At 39.3% G+C, this 18018-nt stretch overlaps 1 protein-coding gene across 1 annotated transcript in view; it reads left to right on the forward strand.

The window, feature by feature from the left end:
- The window catches only part of IMPG2 (interphotoreceptor matrix proteoglycan 2), a 53175-nt gene that overhangs the window by 31722 nt on the left and 3435 nt on the right, over positions 1-18018 (forward strand). The window contains exons 8-17 of the mRNA XM_058018460.1: positions 262-353; positions 3175-3336; positions 4379-4437; positions 5731-5748; positions 7648-7892; positions 8561-8643; positions 12282-12594; positions 13063-14720; positions 15571-15790; positions 17004-17214. Coding sequence (XP_057874443.1) covers positions 262-353; positions 3175-3336; positions 4379-4437; positions 5731-5748; positions 7648-7892; positions 8561-8643; positions 12282-12594; positions 13063-14720; positions 15571-15790; positions 17004-17214 — 3061 coding nt within the window. The remainder of the gene's footprint in view (positions 1-261; positions 354-3174; positions 3337-4378; positions 4438-5730; positions 5749-7647; positions 7893-8560; positions 8644-12281; positions 12595-13062; positions 14721-15570; positions 15791-17003; positions 17215-18018) is intronic.

An 18018-nucleotide genomic window follows, 5' to 3' on the forward strand; every position in this document is an offset into this window, starting at 1 on the left:
GCCAGTTTTACTGCACCTAAGTTCATGTTCCCAAAAGTACATATGCTTAGCAGAATGTCAGCATCTTATAGTGATTAGTATATTTGATACTTTTCCTCAGGCTTTCCACGTGTCTCCTATGTTTTTGCTGTCATGATGATGGGAATAGGAATCAAATTTGACTATTGGTTTATGCTTGCTGAACTGCTTCTGTGGGTGTATAGAAAAAGAAAAACAACAAACAAACCCAAACAAAATAACAGTGCTCTCTTTCAAACTCAGATGCAGCTGCCAATGTTCCTCCCCCTCATGAGGTCTCGGTTGAGAGTCCTGCAGGTGACACCATCCATGAGCATGACAATGTGGACACCACTGTGAGTGAGGCTTTTCTCATTTGGTTCAACATTCTGCTGCCTTCCCTACATGATATTGTCTATGGTCATTTACTTTTTAATAGCAATTAAAGGTGTTGTTAATATGGTAATGTTGTTAATGATGTCAACACAAACTAGGATTTCATAGTGATGCCTTTTTCTTGGTCCTAAAATTAAAGAGCCAGACATAGTTAAGGGATAAAGGGTTTGGTGCAGCAATTTGCCAAGGTGGAACACATTGAAATGCACACTCATACACAATCTTACAGACCTTGAAAATTAGTATATCTAACAAGGATGTTCCAATGAGAGGCTTGAATGAATAGTGTGACATCCCCCTATCCCCACGTGTTCTCCTCTACATGGGCCTAATCCTGGTCTACAGGATGTGTTCTAGAGGGGGCCTTGGTTTCTCAAGATAGTGTAAGGCTTTCTGGCCTCCAGCTGTGAAGCCTTGAGGGTGTTTGGTCTCCTGGCCCAACAGAATACCAGGACTATGCTAAGGTATCAGACTTAAGGAATTATAAGTATGAATGCTAAGGGTACTGAAAACACATAAGAGGTACATTTTTAAAAAGGCAAAAAATCATCACAGCATCAAAAAAATCAGGGTGTGAATTTCTAAAGTTTTGAGACATTTTCCTGGGCAGATATTTTTTTCCATTTGGAGAGGCTTTGAAATACCTCTTTCCCCACAGTGGGAGATAATATATCAGTTGAACAATCAGGCTTGAAGACTCTGATACTCTGCTCTTTTTCCTCTGTTGATGTAGGTGAACTTGTATTTAACATCTTACAAGCTACTCTTTCTGTGATATTTAACCAAAGCTCACAACACAGGGAAGTCTAGACCCCATATTTAAAACATCTCTCTAGAAGCTGACCACTACATAGGTCCCAGGGCAGTATTTGCTTCTAGGAAACAGGTCCTCCAGATGAAATTTTAATTCCACACTCTAGAATCCAATTGCAGTATTCATGGGCCAATGTGACTGAAGAAAATTTTGTAAACCACTGTTATCAACCAAGTGGCTTTTTTTTTTTTTTTTCCTTATCAAAATGAAGCTCTCAATGGATCACAGAGGAGCTCACAAAGTTTCGTATGCTGATTTATTGTACTGGGATTAACTAGGCCATATTGTTCAAAAACCTAGTGTGGCCCTGAAACAAAGCTGAACCAAACTGTGCATTCTCCTAGAGCTTTCAGTTCTGACTGGAGCTCTGATGTTGGAATAAATACCAAATATGGAACAGACAGCTTCTGACTCAAGTGCAGGGTCTGGCCTCATGTTATGTACCAAGAACACTTGTGGTTTGGTCCCAAGAACAGCATTATTCTTCTTTTGAAACAGAACTGCCTGGAATATTTCTACTGGAGCAGAGAATAGGACCACTCAGTAAATGGGAAAGGAACCAGATTTAGATTGCTGCTGCTGCTACAGCATTTTTACTTTGTACAGCTACATCCCACCTCATTGTTCTTAGCAGCCAAAATGCATTGTTGATTACAAGGCCAAGAGTGAGCAAAGATCACCTTCTGCACTTTGTATGCTGACTGTACCAGGTTTTGGGGAGCTGATAAATTATTTAAACTACATTGTGTTGCAAACAGCCAAATCATAGCACTATATATATGGCTGCTAAATGTGGAGCTCTCAAATGCTAACTAACTTTAAGCAATGTACCAGTCCTTATGGTCTTTGGATAGAGTTATCCAGTGAGAAAGGAATGTGAGGGGCCAGAAAGAGAATTTAACTAAAAAATTTAAGAGGGTTCCTAAACAATGTAGAAGTTGCTCACTGATGGCAGATAAACTTTCTGGAGAAAGTTTTTTTTCCATTTCCTACCTGATGCATAACTTAAGACTGCAGCTTCATTGAAAAGATCTGTTTTTCTGGCTCTCTATTTTTACTTTTTAATAAGAAAAAACAAAAAAATATGTATGTAAATAGCCAAAGACAAAATCTCTAGCAAAAGACATTTGGCTAAAGTTAACAAGCCAGCCTTCTCTTCCCTCCCAGACAAATCTCTATTTAAAAAAATCCAAAAATTCTGGTGTCTTTTAGTATACCACAAGGAATAGTATGCTATTTTAAAAATACTAGGGAAGTAGGCAGAAAGCATGCTCAGTCATTCAAATTGGATTACAACTTAGCATTCACTGCTGCCTGTGGCAGCCGTGATAGCTCCATGCATCCCTGATGCACTGCACAGACACTGCTCTGGGGCTTTTTGAAATAAATACAAAAATGAGCAGACATTTTTGTAGAAAGAGCAGTTGAAGCCTACTGCTTTAGCTCAGCAGAGCTCCCATTCCCAGTGCCCCCTGTGTATCTGGGGGGATCCTTCACCTCCTGAGACTGAGCAACAGAGTGTTATTCCAAATGTAGAACTTGGCAAAGGCAGATTGTCTTCCAGCTGGAAGAGTGAGTAGGAGCCTTGTGATAAATGAGTAAATTTTGGGTAAATTAGCCTACACTGGCTGGGCTCAAGTGAGATGTTTGAGTAGCCATGGTTGCACTTTAAATTGCTTTGTGAACATCGCACACATCTGTATTTCACTTTGTACCTGAAGTCAATGAGATGGATTTACACTGAAGGTGTCCAAATGGAAAACGGAATTATCTTCAATATGAGAATTCTCAGAAAGTTTTCTTGCTTAGTAGACTTCCTCATTAGTGCTGTCTCTGTCCTTGAGGCTTCAGGAGCACTCCATGTTAGTGCCAGGCAAACAAATGTGCTGATGGCTCCAGCAGTGCACATGCTGTGCTCTGGACTGCAGCATTCACCTGCCACTAAGTGTGTCTTCCTTGCCTTCCAGATCAATAACGAGATAAAGAAGCAGGATGAGAAGATAGTCAGACCTGTAACTGAGCAGATGATTGAGTTCAACATTTTGATTGTTGGTGAACAGTACAGTGAGGAGCTGAAGGACCCATCTGCTGATGAGTATCAACTGCTGTCTGAACGATTCATTTCTCAGGTGATTCCCTTCCCTAACTTCATTTTTCCTTTTGCTGGCTCTGCAAAGCAAGAGCAGAAAAAAGCATCTGTGTCAGGGCTGCTGATTTTTGTCTACCTATGGTTTCCAATATTTGCTTTTTATTTTGTCCATGACGGTTGTAATTATATTGCCATCATATTTTGGGAGCTGGGTGTGTGTCTGCCTTTTCTCTTTGGAGAGGCATCTAAGTTGTCATATGGCTGCTTATCATGAGGCTTATATTTTCTCTAGCCCCATTTAGTTTGGGTTGGTTCTTTGAATCCTTTTTAGTAGGGCTAACCCTGTGCCAGATCCTGTGCCAAATGGGAAAGAAATATACTCTTCACTGCAGCCAAAAAGCATCACCATGACTTTCACAAGCTGCTAGCATAGGCTAGACATCTTAGTTATCCTAGTTGTGAGTCCCAGTAGCAATGCCATGGTATGTGTGTGTGTGTGTAAAAAATGTTGGATGGGACAGAGTCCACCTGGCACATGGATATCCCACTCCTTTGATCCCTTGCCTGGTTTTCTCTGAGTTTGAATAAAGAAGCTCTCAGGAAAAAAAGTCAGCAGCACAGTGATTGTTTAAGTCTCACCAGAGAGAGTTTAAAAATAGGGAGATGGGAACAAGAATTTACAGAGTAAAAAATAACCCTCAACTGGCAAGGATCTTTGGAAGCTAAAAAACTTTCTAAACCAGCATGAACTTTCAATATTCTCTGTCTTGGTTTTGTCTCCTGTAGCACAGTTGATTATCTTGGCAGTCTTTCCATTTCTCCACTTGGAATGTTTCTATGCGGTTCTTGGGGAATGCTGGATGTTGTTCTTCATACTTTTTATTTCCCCATTTTCTAATAATGAAACACTGTCACCAAAACTACTCTTCCATAAAGAAAGGAATATTTAGCTGTTTTTCACCTATTAGATATAACAGCTCAGATACATTTTTGGACAATGTTAGAAACACTTCTAATTTTTCACCACATGAACAGAAGTGAATGGAATCTGTGTTAATATTTTTGCTTTTCTGTCAAAATAGATTAAAAGCGTATTTGAAGGACTACCTGGATACAAAAGCATCCATGTCCTGGATTACAGGTAAAAAGATCCTGATGCATATATGGTGATTGAACATGATCATGTAGGGTGGTGCAATGAGCTGACACAATGCTTAGCAGGATGTCAGGTGTGTGTGGGAGCTCCTGGGATATATTAACTGACTGCTCTCATAATTGGTACCTCTATATATGCAACTGAAATAGAAATACAGAACTCATTTTTTTTTCCTTCTGGCATTCTTCACATGAAATGTTTGCTGTGATTTTAAGACAAGGCATTATTGTTCAAGATTCTATCCTAAAATAAAAAGATATATTCATATCTGCTACTTTTAATATATCCAAGTATTAAACAAAGAAGGACACAGAAATCCTTTTGAAAAAAAGTGGTGTATTTAAATTTCTTTTTCAAATTCTTAATGTTATTTTGGGATGGCTCTAAAGGTTAGTGTTTAGGATATGTACATGTCTCTCTCTCTCTCTTGGATCAAAAAAAGAGGTGGGGGATAGTTTGATAAATTGATGTTTTAACTCTCTGTATTCTTAGAAATATACTTTTGAAACCACTTGTGCTTCAGAGTGACATTTAAAGCTAATTTGTTAAGTTAATGCATCAAATGTAAAATGTCTGTCTTTTGGAGTACAGGGCTCACAAATTGTGATTTTTCTAGAATGGACTGGATGTAGCTTTTAGAATCCAATGAGTGTTTTCATGAGTTAATTTAAATTGTGTTCTCTTCGAGACTGTAAGCTATATTTCTTAGAATTTATTGTCTGGAATATTTTAATTGCCATACATGTAGGTAACAAAGCAACTGTAGTGAGAGAGGTCTTGTGGATGGAACCCTAGGCTACATCCAGTTTTCAGCCTGGAAGGCAGCAAAACCTTCCATCTTGGTATTTGCAGTCCAGGTTTGCAAGCACTAGGTTCATTTGAGAAAACAAATAAAAGGCTGATATTTCTGGCAAAGCCTGCTCTCTGCTATGCATGACAAAACCCATTGGTTGTAAATTACACCTTTGGGTAGAATAAGTGAGCCTTGATCTTTTTGATACTGACAGCAATTTACCTGCATTATTTACAATAATCTGAGAGGGCTCTGCTCTGCTGATTCCTTGGGATCAATAGAAAATATCTCAGTTCACTAAAAGCAGGACAATTTGTTATATAGCTGAGTAACTATGAATAAATATGCAACTAAAAAGGATTTTCCTGTATGTGTTTTCAAATGGTTATGCTCTGTAGAATACCAAAGCAAACATGTTAAATTTTTAAGACTTAAAGGAAGTTAATTTAATGAGTTTTGCTGTTCTGTTTTGTTTTTATGTTCAGACCTTCTGAGGAAGACAGGTAAAGACAACTTTTTTATAGATATTGTCATAATACAGATGGGAAAAACATGTTTAGCTGGAGGACATTGTTTTTTGGGATTTGTATTCTTGTGTTCAGAGCTAGATAGTTATTTAACATAAATATTGTGAAAGAAGGTTCTACCAGGAACTGCAAGTAACTGACCTGTTTCAATTAAGGATAAACCTAATTTGCTTATTTGAGTCTTATTAAAAAAAACAAAAAACAAAAAACAAAACAACAGAACCCTCAGGAAAATAATCCTAAAACACAAAAATCACCCTAAACACAAGTCAGCTACTGGAGTAACTTTTGTGAAGAAAACAAGATTGCTGAATAATGACTCAAAGTCTTCATACTTTGCAGCAAGGTCTTGAATAGATATGGGATTATTATTACTGAAATTTAAGTAGATAAGAACCCCACAGTTGTCCAGCAAAGGCTCTTGGCTTTGCTTCAAGGCCAGAGGTGCTGCAGATCTTTAGCAGAACATGGGATTACTCTTGTTTTCCATCATATGCAAGTTAAGAATCCAGAATTTTCCTTCTTTAGTATGTTAAGAATGTCACAAGACAGAAAAAGAACTGCAGCCTTAATTTACTGAATGTATTCATTTGTTCTCTGTGTGTCTCAGCATAGCCAGTTTCCATGAACAAGTTTAAAGAGAATGAGCATTTTAACTTTTAAAAAAAATGTTAGAAACACAAATCTCTTTGCAAACTATACGCAACTGTTCACAAGGGCTATGTTCCAGGCACCAGATGTTCAGACCTTTCCAGAAAGAGGATGGTGTTTAGTTGTTTGTTAGGCATTATGAATGGCAGCACAGTTGTATTAAACCTAAATGTTATGTTTGAGGAGCACACTCTGTTTCATCTTTCCTGTGCCTTTTCACTACTGCTGTCCTTTTTAATCTCCTGTGCTGATAGTCAGTGCCCATGGTGAGCCTATGGTGGGCTCATGTCAACGACAGAGCCAGCAGCACAACCCCAGGCTCCTGGGCTTAGCCAGCGTGTTTGTGAATTTTCTCTGTTGTATCTGGAACTGGGGTTTTAAAGACTTCTCTGAACAGAGCCATTGTTTTAGAAATCCAATCCAGCTCTGTGGAATCGGGAGAACCTGTATACAGAGCACGTTTCTAATGCTTCAGAGGTTGCTTAATTTTTCGTGCTGCATTCTGTCTACAGCCAAAATGTGTTGTATCTTGTAAAGTTCCCTAGTGCTTATGCCCAGTGTATGGTAAATCTGATTGCAGCCTAATCTGTCATGTGGAAAAGGACATCCAGATGTATTAAGGAAAAGAAAATTAAGAAAATGGAGGAGAGTTAATATGAAAAAACCCCTAAAATGTACACAGATATAAAACTGAGTTATAGAATACATGATCAAATGAATCCAGATAAATTTTCCCAATTTGATGAATTAAATGCTATTTTATTGCCATTAAAACCATTCTATCAAGCAGGTTAACACTGCACAGTGACAAAGATTAGGGCTCTCACTTGCTACTATAGATTGCAATGTGCTTTTCTTGTGTATTTTCATATCTCAGAGATGTTCCTATTATTAATATGATCTTAAAATCACTACTCTCTCCACTACATGCTGGTGGACCCACTAACAATGCTTGCAGAAATTCAGTGTTTTGGTCTGCCTGTGGTCTGTCTGCCATTCACTAGTAGAAATGTGGGGCTGGCACCAGATCAGATGTCAGTTTTGGGTATTTCCCTTGAAAACTTTGTGAAAAGAATCAAGTTGTTTTTATTCATCCTTTAAAGCTGTGTATTTTTATATTTAAAAGTGTATTGACGTGGGCCCTTGTGAAAAAAATATAGCGATTGCTTGTTTAGGAAAACCTGGAATTTCTCATCTGTATTCTTTCTCTTTGTACAACTGAAGTGGGGTGGAAGTTCACTATGCTGTCACATTTGATGGAAAAGCCATCAGCAATGCCACCTGGGACCTGATTAACCTTCATTCAAACAAGGTGGAGGACAACTCCTTCATGGGCATAGAGGATAATCCAACAGTTGTGTACACCATCAGTGATTTCCGAGATTATATTGCTGAGATCCTCCAGAAAAACGCTCTGCTTGAAAATGCTTCCATCTCTTTAGACCCAAACTCTCTTCAGCTTACTAATGGTGGGTACTAATTGTGATGCATTGGTGTGCCACACAACTGACTTCTTATAAAATAAATCTCAGATGAGTGAATTAATCAGCTGTCCTCTGAAAAATTAAGCAGAAAAAAAATCAACTATGTTATAGCCTGTTTTGCTATGATCTTAATCAGGTCAAGTCATTAACACTCTATTCTTTAACATTCCACTTCATTAACACTCAAGTCAGTAACACTCTATTCTTGATCCATTAGCCTAGCCCCCCATTTTATTTTAATTTTTATTTTGAAACAGAAGTTTGTGGCGTACAGTTTCAGTAATACTTTCAAAAATTAATAGGAATAAAAGGGGGAAACGTGGTTCACATGGTGCACATTGCATCAGGGTGACCTTTAACTTAGCTCAGTGTTGGCCTTAGGCAGCACAAAGGGAATACCCAGATTATTGTTGATTATTCAGTGATCTGCTGGAGGTGATGAAAGAGCTGACACCCCTTTGTTCTTATCTTTCCCCTTCACTTCCTGTCAGTGATTTGGAGGCATTTCCAGAAACAAAATCTCTCTGGCAAAATTTTTGACAATATTTTACTTACAAATCTGAAACCAGAGAGGGTTTTTCAGTCAGTCTTCCAACACAACTTCCTCACACTGTTATGCAGCCTTTAGATCCCAAGGTTTTCTATTTCCACAGTGAAGGAAATCCTGCACCCCACATCAGAAGACCCATCCTGGATTACTGAGCACCCAGTTGTGCTGGAGCGCCCGGAGTTTGATGTGAGTATGGTTCTGAGCAGTGGCCTTTGGATGCATTTGAACAACTTAGTTCAGCAAGGTAGAATTGTAGCCAACACTCAGAGCCTCTCTATCCTGTTTTTCATGCAGAGTAAGTACTAATGAAGGCACACCTTATATCGGAGTAAAAACTGCTGAAACCTCTTATATGATAATTCTAGTGTCTGCTGCCCAACAGTTTTCTGTGATCATCTTATTTTAATTGTAAACATCTCTAAAGAGGTGATTCTTCCTTCCATGATACTGCCTTTCTTTGGAAAGAAGAAATAGATGTAAATCCTACAGCTGGCTGCTCGAAGAGATAAAATACTAAGTTTCATAAGCTCCTTTTGTTATTGTATTTATTTCAAACAAAGTTCTCAGTTTGGTTTTAAAATTATGTCCATCTTCCTAATACCAGGAGAGGAAAAATTTTTTTTTGTCTCTTGAAATTGTAATTGTCACCTCTGACTCCCTCTGGAATAATCCAAGGCACAGACTTGAGTTCCATATTGGACAGGAGACTTGGTGTCCCGGACCATGTCTGTGCAAAGGGACTTCAAGCAAAGATACTGAGTTAGGTGCCAGCAATGCTGAGATCAAGTCAGTCAGTTCTGCCAACAGAGAGATCAGAGAGATCTTCTGAGTGCTGAATCATTGTCTGGGCAGTTGGTTTCTGCTCTCCACTCTGTTCTGTAACACAGATGTGCTTTCAACAAGAAATGAGCTCAGATCATGCCCTAAAATCCAGATCCACTTGTGCTGGATGTTCGGTTCTTACTCAGTCCATCATGAGATAATGTTATGTGTATGTTATGTACAGACACATTTAATGTTAGCCAGCTTCTGAAATGCTTATGTAAGCAAAATTTTTTTCACAGAATGCAAATATTGTTAGAATGGACGTAGGTATAATGTCCTTAATTTCATGGCAGCTTTCACTGAGTCTTAAAAACTACTCATTGATGTCTAAAATGAAAATTTGTGTGGATTTACTATAATGGATTAAACATGGTGTAGATAAACAGGAATTTAAGTTGGCTTTCAGAAAAGGGCTTTCTCTGCTGGAGACATCTTACTGTAGACATCGAACTAGTCTAAAATGTTGTAGATGTTTATTTTAGTAAGACAAAGAATTCTGCCATTCCAACAGATGTGCAGGTATGAAGATATTTTAGAGTAGTGGTAGCTTTGCAATAATAAATTTTAAACTGGATTTTGGGAATATTATTATGACAAAAAATTGTGGAAGTAATATTTTCTCTAATCATGACTGTGAATAAAGGCTTTTATACCTTCAGTCAAAAACTCTGATTATGTAAAAGGTATCAAGTTTATCCCCAAACCAGCTGTGTACAATCTGCAATACACAGGTAATTTGCAAAGTAGCTTCAGATGAATATAAGAAAATTCTAAATATGCTTAAACAGTACACAATTGATCAATTATTTCCACAGATGTCGAACCTCTATGGTTCAAGTAGCTGCTTTCAAGCAGAACTGTTACCTATAGAAAAGAATTTTGCTATAGTTTTCCCCAGGGGATTTGAGAGTAAGCTAGATTTGTATTAGCATACCAATATCATGACATTACATGGGACTGTCATGATTTCACCATCCAATTGCTACTAGATGGTACAGCTAATTCTTTTGAGTTTTGCAGCTCTCTTTAAAAGTAAAGCAAAAATTGGCTCTAGTTTTTGAAATCTGTATTTTCTTGTTTATGTTGAGTTGTAAGAGGTAGAATGCTCTGGCTTGAGGATTACAATGCCTTTCTGGCAGCAGAAAATGAAAAATCAGAGAGAAGTGTTCTGTGTTTACAGCCATCTATCATATTTGTAAGCCTTTTACATTGGTGAAAACCAGAAGTAGCCAATATGATATTAAACTTGTTAGTATAATGTATTGCACTGCAACAACAATCTTTGAATAATGTTAGTTGCCATAGGAGCATTTATCCACATTCAAATAAATGATGAGGTGCAATCCCTGGCAACTAAATGCTTATATTAAATAAATGTATTGAGGAGAAATTGCTGGTAGTCCTAATCCATTCTTTATGGAATTTATATGTGTAATTTATTTCTAATTTTGTACAGTAACTCTTTCTAAAGCTTTATTTATAGCGGCTAGTCTAGCCAAAAATAAAATTGCTGGAGCACATGTCTCTATGGTACATATACTTTTCAACTGATTATCATCATATAAATTAAAAAATTTGATTAGACTGTGGTGGTATCACAACTGGCATTTTTAAATATGATCATTACATGCAAACAAATAATTTAAGAAAAGAAAGTACCTTAACTGCTCTGTTTCCAAAGCACTCAAATGCAGTTTGAATTACCCTGAAAATTTAATTCACCCACATTTCAACCTGAAGTAAAATCTCAAATTGAAAAGTATTTGGCTTCTTCCTGTTATTTCTGATGATCAAGCAACAGAAAGAGATTTGACAGGGACAGTGAGCTACAGAAATTATTACAGTGGTTTTGAATTGAAATTACAGAAACCTGTGTCCACTGTACTTTACTTGTCACCATTGGCAGTTTGTTAGCCCTTAGCAAATTGCTGCTTCTTGAAATTGCTTGGCAGTGTTTCATAGTACCCTACAGGGTTTTTGGTCCATATCCCACTGCTGCACAGCATTTATATGTGGGCAGGTATCCATGTAGAGCACTAATTCCTGAGTTTTAGTCTATCAGCTTGCTTTCATAGCCTTGACCAAATAACTTATTATCTTTATTGCCTTTTTCTAATATCATCAGACACCATAGTAGGAGATTATTATTCAAAGATGAAATATGCTAATTACTTTAACTGTAAACCAACTAATGATTGGGACATGGAATAGTAAGTAAACATTGTGGAAACTGGAGATGTAACAACAAATTATTTTTTCACATTTCAAATAATTCACAAATTCATTCTCCATGCACTTTGTTTTTCATCATTACTGCTGATAGATTTTATTTTTTTTGTGCAAAGGTATCTTGGCTTTGAGAATAAATTATTCCAAGTTCTAAATGCTCTTCATTACATTCTGGTCTCTCTTATTCCCCTGGGTTCTCATACCCACAAACTAAAATATATCAATAAATGATAACTGGGCATGCATCCATTGAAGTTCACTTTCTACATTGTTTCATGTATCATGGTAACTGAAATGTTAGAATTACTGTATTGGTTGTGTGGCTGATGAATAACCTGAATAAGCTGTTAGAACCTCATCATGCTTTAGGAAAGCAGAAAACATTTATCTTTGATTAAGTTGGAGATTGACAGATTGATTTTTTTCAGCATAGGAAAGGAGATGGGGTTGGATATAGATGGTAAATCTCTTAATACCCTAAGGAGTTCTGCACTCCAAGCAATCAGAATGGCTCCTTTCCCTTTTTGGTGGACATGACTGGACATGGCATTTGTCAGAAGGATGTGCATCTTACATGTCTATTGCACAAGATTATCAAGGGTCTATATTTGCCCCTCATCCTGCTGCTGTGCATTGCTCCCTCAGAGGCAGTAGTCTGAGTTCCCTTGGCCACTGCCTGCTGTTAACCCCTTCTGTGTGTCCAGGCCAAGGCAGACAGTCAGTGTTTCCCCTGTAACAGTGGAAATATTAACAGTGGCTTTGTGTTCCAGGACAGCACCTTTTTGGCTGAACGTCCTTCTGCAGATGAGTCAACTGTCAGCAACGCCTTGCCCTTTGATCACGGCAAACCAGACCCCAGCTCAGACAGTGAGCAGGCCAGTGACAATGAAATCCAGCCAAGACCAGAGAACATTGACCATGAGGCTGCTTTGGCACCTGAAGCTCCACTTTCCTCAGAGATTGATGTCACTTCTTTGCCTGATGGGCAGAATTTAGAGACTAGTAATTTAGTCACTGTACCAGTGTTAGAGCATGATTCTGTGGACTCTCTGGAATGGCTTTCAGCCCCCAGTTCTTTAGATGGTAAGTTAATGCTGTTGACTGAAGCTTAAATTTAGGTACAAGTATTTCCTGATACTCACCAAATTATAGTTCACTGAAATGAGTTTTCAGAAAGGTCTAAAAATTGAGTATCTTTCTCTGCCAGTTTTTACCTTTTGTCTGTGCTTGTATCCAAGAGCAATATACCAAGGTAAAATGTTTGTAATAGGTAATAATACCTGTTTCTCTCTTCTGGAAATTATACATACATGGCACATGTTAAATAGCATAAAAGTAATTTTGTATGTCTTGACTTGGCCCATAGAATATATCTGAAGGGAAAGTGGGAGAAGTTAACAGGGGTCTTTATGACTTTGGCATACAAAGGCCGGAATATATTATGGAAAATGTGAAACACAGATCTGCAGATAATAAAATTAATGAAATTTGACACTTTTTATCACAAACAACATCTAATTGTCAATTTGTTTTTATTTTTAATGTTTGAAGACACTGGACTATCTGAAGAACTTTTGCCTTTAAGTCCTTCTCACCTTGTGCCTGAAGCATCTCCATCTACCGATGACTATGCAGTTCCTTTGCTTTCTGCACCAACAGTGGCCTCTTCATCACTTGTAGAGACTGATATTAAAGAGAAGGAAGAAGTAATCCAAGGTAGTCCTGAGGGCAGTGACAGTGCAAACTCTGTGGAAGAAATTCCTTTTCCCTTAGAAGTGCCCCCTATGGAAGATGAAACTGATGTATTTCTTGGAGATAGAGTTATATATGATGATGGGTCTGGTTCAGCTTTTGATGGTTCAGGAAAAGAAATGGAATCGAGTATCTGGCCTTGGGAAGAACCAACTCTGGAACCAGTTTTCTACCCTGGTCCTGATAGCTGGCTTGAAGATGACAATGAGTCTTTATTAACCAAAACTGAGGATATTCCTGAAGGCATGATTTTAGACTATATTCTTAACTCTGGTAATAAATTAGATTATGATCTTTCCAAAGATGAGAATGAAGGGATAGTCAATATAAAAGATTTCCTTGATGAGTCTGAAATATTTGTCTTTCCAGAGACTACAACTCCACAAGTACCTCTGTTACAGCCAGAAGAGCCATCGTCTGTGGAACCATCTACACAGACAGAAACACTGGGCATGTATGATTCCTCTCTTGTCATGCCAACTGGAGAGGCCCCTGTCTCACCACCACATACAGATCTGTCTGTGGAAGATAGTCTCCATGCTTCTACAGGGACTGTCAGTATGGAGCAACCTGAGGAGTCCAGTGTAAGCCAGAACATAATCCCTGAAGGAGTTGAACACCAAAGCGAAGACAGGGCAGTGGTAGAAGAACCATTCACAGTGAAGCAGCCGGAGGTAATGGAAGCTGCGACAATAGGACACTTGGACACAATCTCTTCAGAAACTATTCTGACTGCAGATCCTTCTGTGGTAAAGCCTGTTGCTTCCACAGAAGAGCAGCAAGCCCTAGATTCATCACTGGCAGACCAAGACACTCACGGATCAGCAGTGAAGGAACCAGCTGATGTTTGGCCTACTGACAGGGCACTAGAAACCTCCTTAGATCAGACAGTGCAACCAGCAATGCCAGCAATGGTTACTCAAGGTTCAGCTGCAGCTCCTTCTGCAGTAGATCACATCCCTGTCCTAGAGAGCTTTGGTGGACAGGATAGTACAGACCATGGCACACACATTTCCATGAGTTTCAGCACTGTTGTGGATTATCAAACAGTGAGTGTAACAACAAGCACCGTTGAGCTTCCGTCCCACCTCCCTCCTGTGGGATCCACGCCATCATTATCTGTGGCTACCTCAACAAAGCTGGGAGATGAAACAACAAGAGTCCTGGATGTTTCAGTAGACCTGGGTCATGTTAGCACTGCCCAGTTATCTCCTGAGCAGACTGAGGAAGGAAGGAGAATGACTGAAAGTCACGTCGAGCTAACCACTCGTGTCCAGTCCACAGAGATGGCCAGTGTGGCTTGGGCCACACACGAAACTCACTACAGCAGCACCGTCCCATCCCGAGCTCTAGTTGTGTTCTTCAGCCTTCGGGTGACCAACATGATGTTTTCAGAGGACCTGTTTAATAAAAACTCCCCTGAATACAAAGCCTTGGAGCAGCGATTCTTGGAACTGGTAAGAGTCACTTCTGTGTTAAATGTCCATTACCAGATAGACAAAACCTGTTGGTAAATTATATTTAGTCATCCCTCACAGAGAGCAGCTCAAAACTGGTGTTTACATATAAGACTTGTGTCCTTCTGTGAGGAAAGTTCTGTCTGGAAATGGGTGGTGGGACGCTATTCATCTCTTATTCAGATAATAGTCTCTCTCTGCTGGTGTTAATAAATATAGCAGTGTAGCTGAAGTCATTCTTCACTCCCCCTACTTGCTTCCAGAGTGCTCTGTATTTACTGTATAGAGAGGAAGAAGCAAGAAAACCTGGGGCTGTGAGCAAGTAACTTTTCTGCCACACATTCAACCTGTCCTAAGTAAGAGGTAGCTCAGAGAATTAAGCTGTTCCTAACCTGACTGAAGACTTGGTAAGCCTCACAGGAGTTACACAGCAACAACTGCCAAATTTTAACTGGGGAATTCTCCTCTTCTGAGTGAAACAAACATTCTCTAGTGAGAGATGAAGGAAGAAAAGCAGAGAGAGGGAAGGGGGACATGCTTGAAGGAAAAACCCTGTGAAATGGCAAGTATTCCAGGTACTTAGATCAAGGGAGAACACAACATGTGTCTTGAGAACTGTATTTCTGAATTGTAGATTTTAAGAAACTCCTTGAAAATTGGTATACTCTTAAGAACTGCCTGAAATACTCAGGCTCCAGCACAGACCTCAGCTGGGTAAAGATTAATGTCCTTGATGTAGGATTTGGATAAAACCATTCAGACTCTAATTGTCCACTGCAGTAACAGTGCAACTGGCTTGAGTAGAGAGACTCAAAGATTCAGCTTTTCTGTCATATCCCCTGTGTTGCAGCTGGTGCCCTACCTTCAGTCAAATCTGACAGGATTCCAGAATCTGGAAATCCTGAACTTCAGAAATGGCAGCATTGTGGTGAACAGTCGAATGAAGTTTGCCAAACCTGTGCCTCGGAATGTCACCAACGCTGTGTACATGATCCTGGAAGATTTCTGCAACACTGCATATCACACCATGAACCTGGCCATCGATAAATACTCTCTGGATGTTGAATCGGGTAAGGACAGCAGGAAAATGCAGCTTAAAGCAAGGGATCCAGAAAAATGTCTGGTTTAAGTGCTAAGGATTCCAACAGCTCAGAGGCTGCCCACTGCTCTTCACAGGCTGGGCTTTAGAAAGACAGTCTTTCATAGAGTAAAAACAAACAAATGAAAATCTGCTCTGGGACTAAAGAAATGAAAGTCAAACTGGGACCCAGACAGAGAAAGCTGTATGGGGTCCATATAGATTTATGGAGAAAAAATAACTCATGGAATACTCTGTATAATGTCCCTGTATTTGACCTGGGGAGTGGAGGAGAAGACAGCTCAGGGAGAACAGTGGTGCCCATCTCTCTTGTGCTTACTTTCATGTGTGGTTTGAACTTACTCCACATGGTTATTCCCACAGGTGGTAGCCAGTTTACCTGCCAGGTGGGCATCTGCACAGGTAACAGTTGCTGCCTTATGCTTGGGGTAAGGTCTTGGTTGCACTAAAAAGTCACAGGCCCTATTGCTTCACTTCTCTGGTACAGGGAGAAGGTTGTTTTGGTTTTTTCCCCTGTCCAAGTTAGCCAGTAATTTACCACATAAGCAACCCAGGAATATCTCCTGTTTTGAGGTTAGAGGAAAAGAAGACTGCTGACCTGTTGGCATATGGTAGCTGTTCTTCCCAGATATGTCTCCAGTAAGGATGGTCTAATTAGCATGGTAAATGTTGTGATATTGATTGTTTAACTGTATGCCAGCCTCTTAAGCCTGATACAAATGAGATGTCTTGAATGCTACAAGCTCGTACTCCTTGCAGACAAACAGGCAAATCCCTTTACAGCAGATGGTGAGTGCCTGAAATCCTACTGCCCTTCCCCATATCCTGCCTAGGTCTTCCATAGCAAGAAATACTGGAGATCACCTGTGATTTACTCATTTGTAAGGGAGAGTTCCAGCAGACAGGGAAAATAGGAGGTACTGTCTGTTCCAGTATGAAAAAGATCACTTTACACTTGCCTTTTTGACTTTTTTGGGTGGTCTTAGCCATGCCACTGGCATCTGCAGACAGAGGAATATTTTCTAGCGCTTGTTCACCTTAGCAGAACCTTTTGTTACTCAGGAAAGATGCACACTGGATTTTTGTGGATTATCAGGACAGCATTAGAGAAGAAGGCAGCCAGCACCTTGTCTCAGTTAAGGCTCTCCCCTTTCATTAATAGCTTTTTCTCTGTGTATTGTCAGGTGAGCAAGCAGATCCCTGCAAGTTCCAGGCCTGCAACGAGTTCTCTGAGTGCTTGGTGAATCGCTGGAGTGGGGAAGCTGAGTGTGTCTGCAACCCTGGCTACCTCAGCATCGATGGGCTGCCCTGCAACAGCATCTGTGACCTGCAGCCAAACTTCTGCCTGAACGATGGCAAGTGTGACATCAGCCCTGGGCAAGGGGCCATCTGCAGGTAGGGCACCCTGCTGCTGGAAGTTGTGCTTCCTGGATGAAAACTCCCATTGTCCCCTCTCTGTTGTAGCATTCCATAGGATTTGTCCAAAATTCTGTGCAATATTGTGGAACAAGTGAGTAGATTGTGATACTCATTCATGTTGTGCTGCTCAGTGCAAGTCGCAGCATTAATATTAGTTTTTCTATGTATATATCATAAATAAGACAGTAAGAAATTAATAGAACAGAAGCATCAGAAAATAAAACTAACAAGGGATAGAGGTTGTAATGGAACACATTCAGTTGTTCAAATCACTTTTATTGGCCTTTGGGGACAGAATTCACCTCCAGAGGTTTTCTCAACTAGCAAAGTGTTTGATGGTGTCATGTCACCTATGAGAGGTAATTCCATAACTGAAATTTATATCTGAACATCAAATTGATAGTGCATAAATACATTAAATATACTGCTTTTGGTCTGGAAAAAAGCATAAAAGTAAATCATTGTACATTTGGGAAAAATCATGTGGGTTCATAAAAGGATAAAGGAACAGGCTCCAGATATTTGCTTAAAAAAAAGATACTGGATTGCTATATTGTGCAGGTAATCAAGAAAACTGTGCAAGATGCAGACAAGTTGGTGATGCCACTGACACAGCACTTTACTTTTTACTTTTCAAACAATGTAATAGTCTATTTTTTAAAAACAGTGTGTCTATCAACAAAAATTAACAAAAACGACCACAAACAATAGTCTTACTTCTAGTAGTTATTTGTTTCTTCATGTGATTTTGTTTTTAAAATTCACCTAGAACTTCTCTAA

The sequence above is a fragment of the Melospiza georgiana genome, chromosome 2 (assembly GCF_028018845.1).
Source record: "Melospiza georgiana isolate bMelGeo1 chromosome 2, bMelGeo1.pri, whole genome shotgun sequence".
Lineage (NCBI taxonomy): Eukaryota > Metazoa > Chordata > Aves > Passeriformes > Passerellidae > Melospiza > Melospiza georgiana.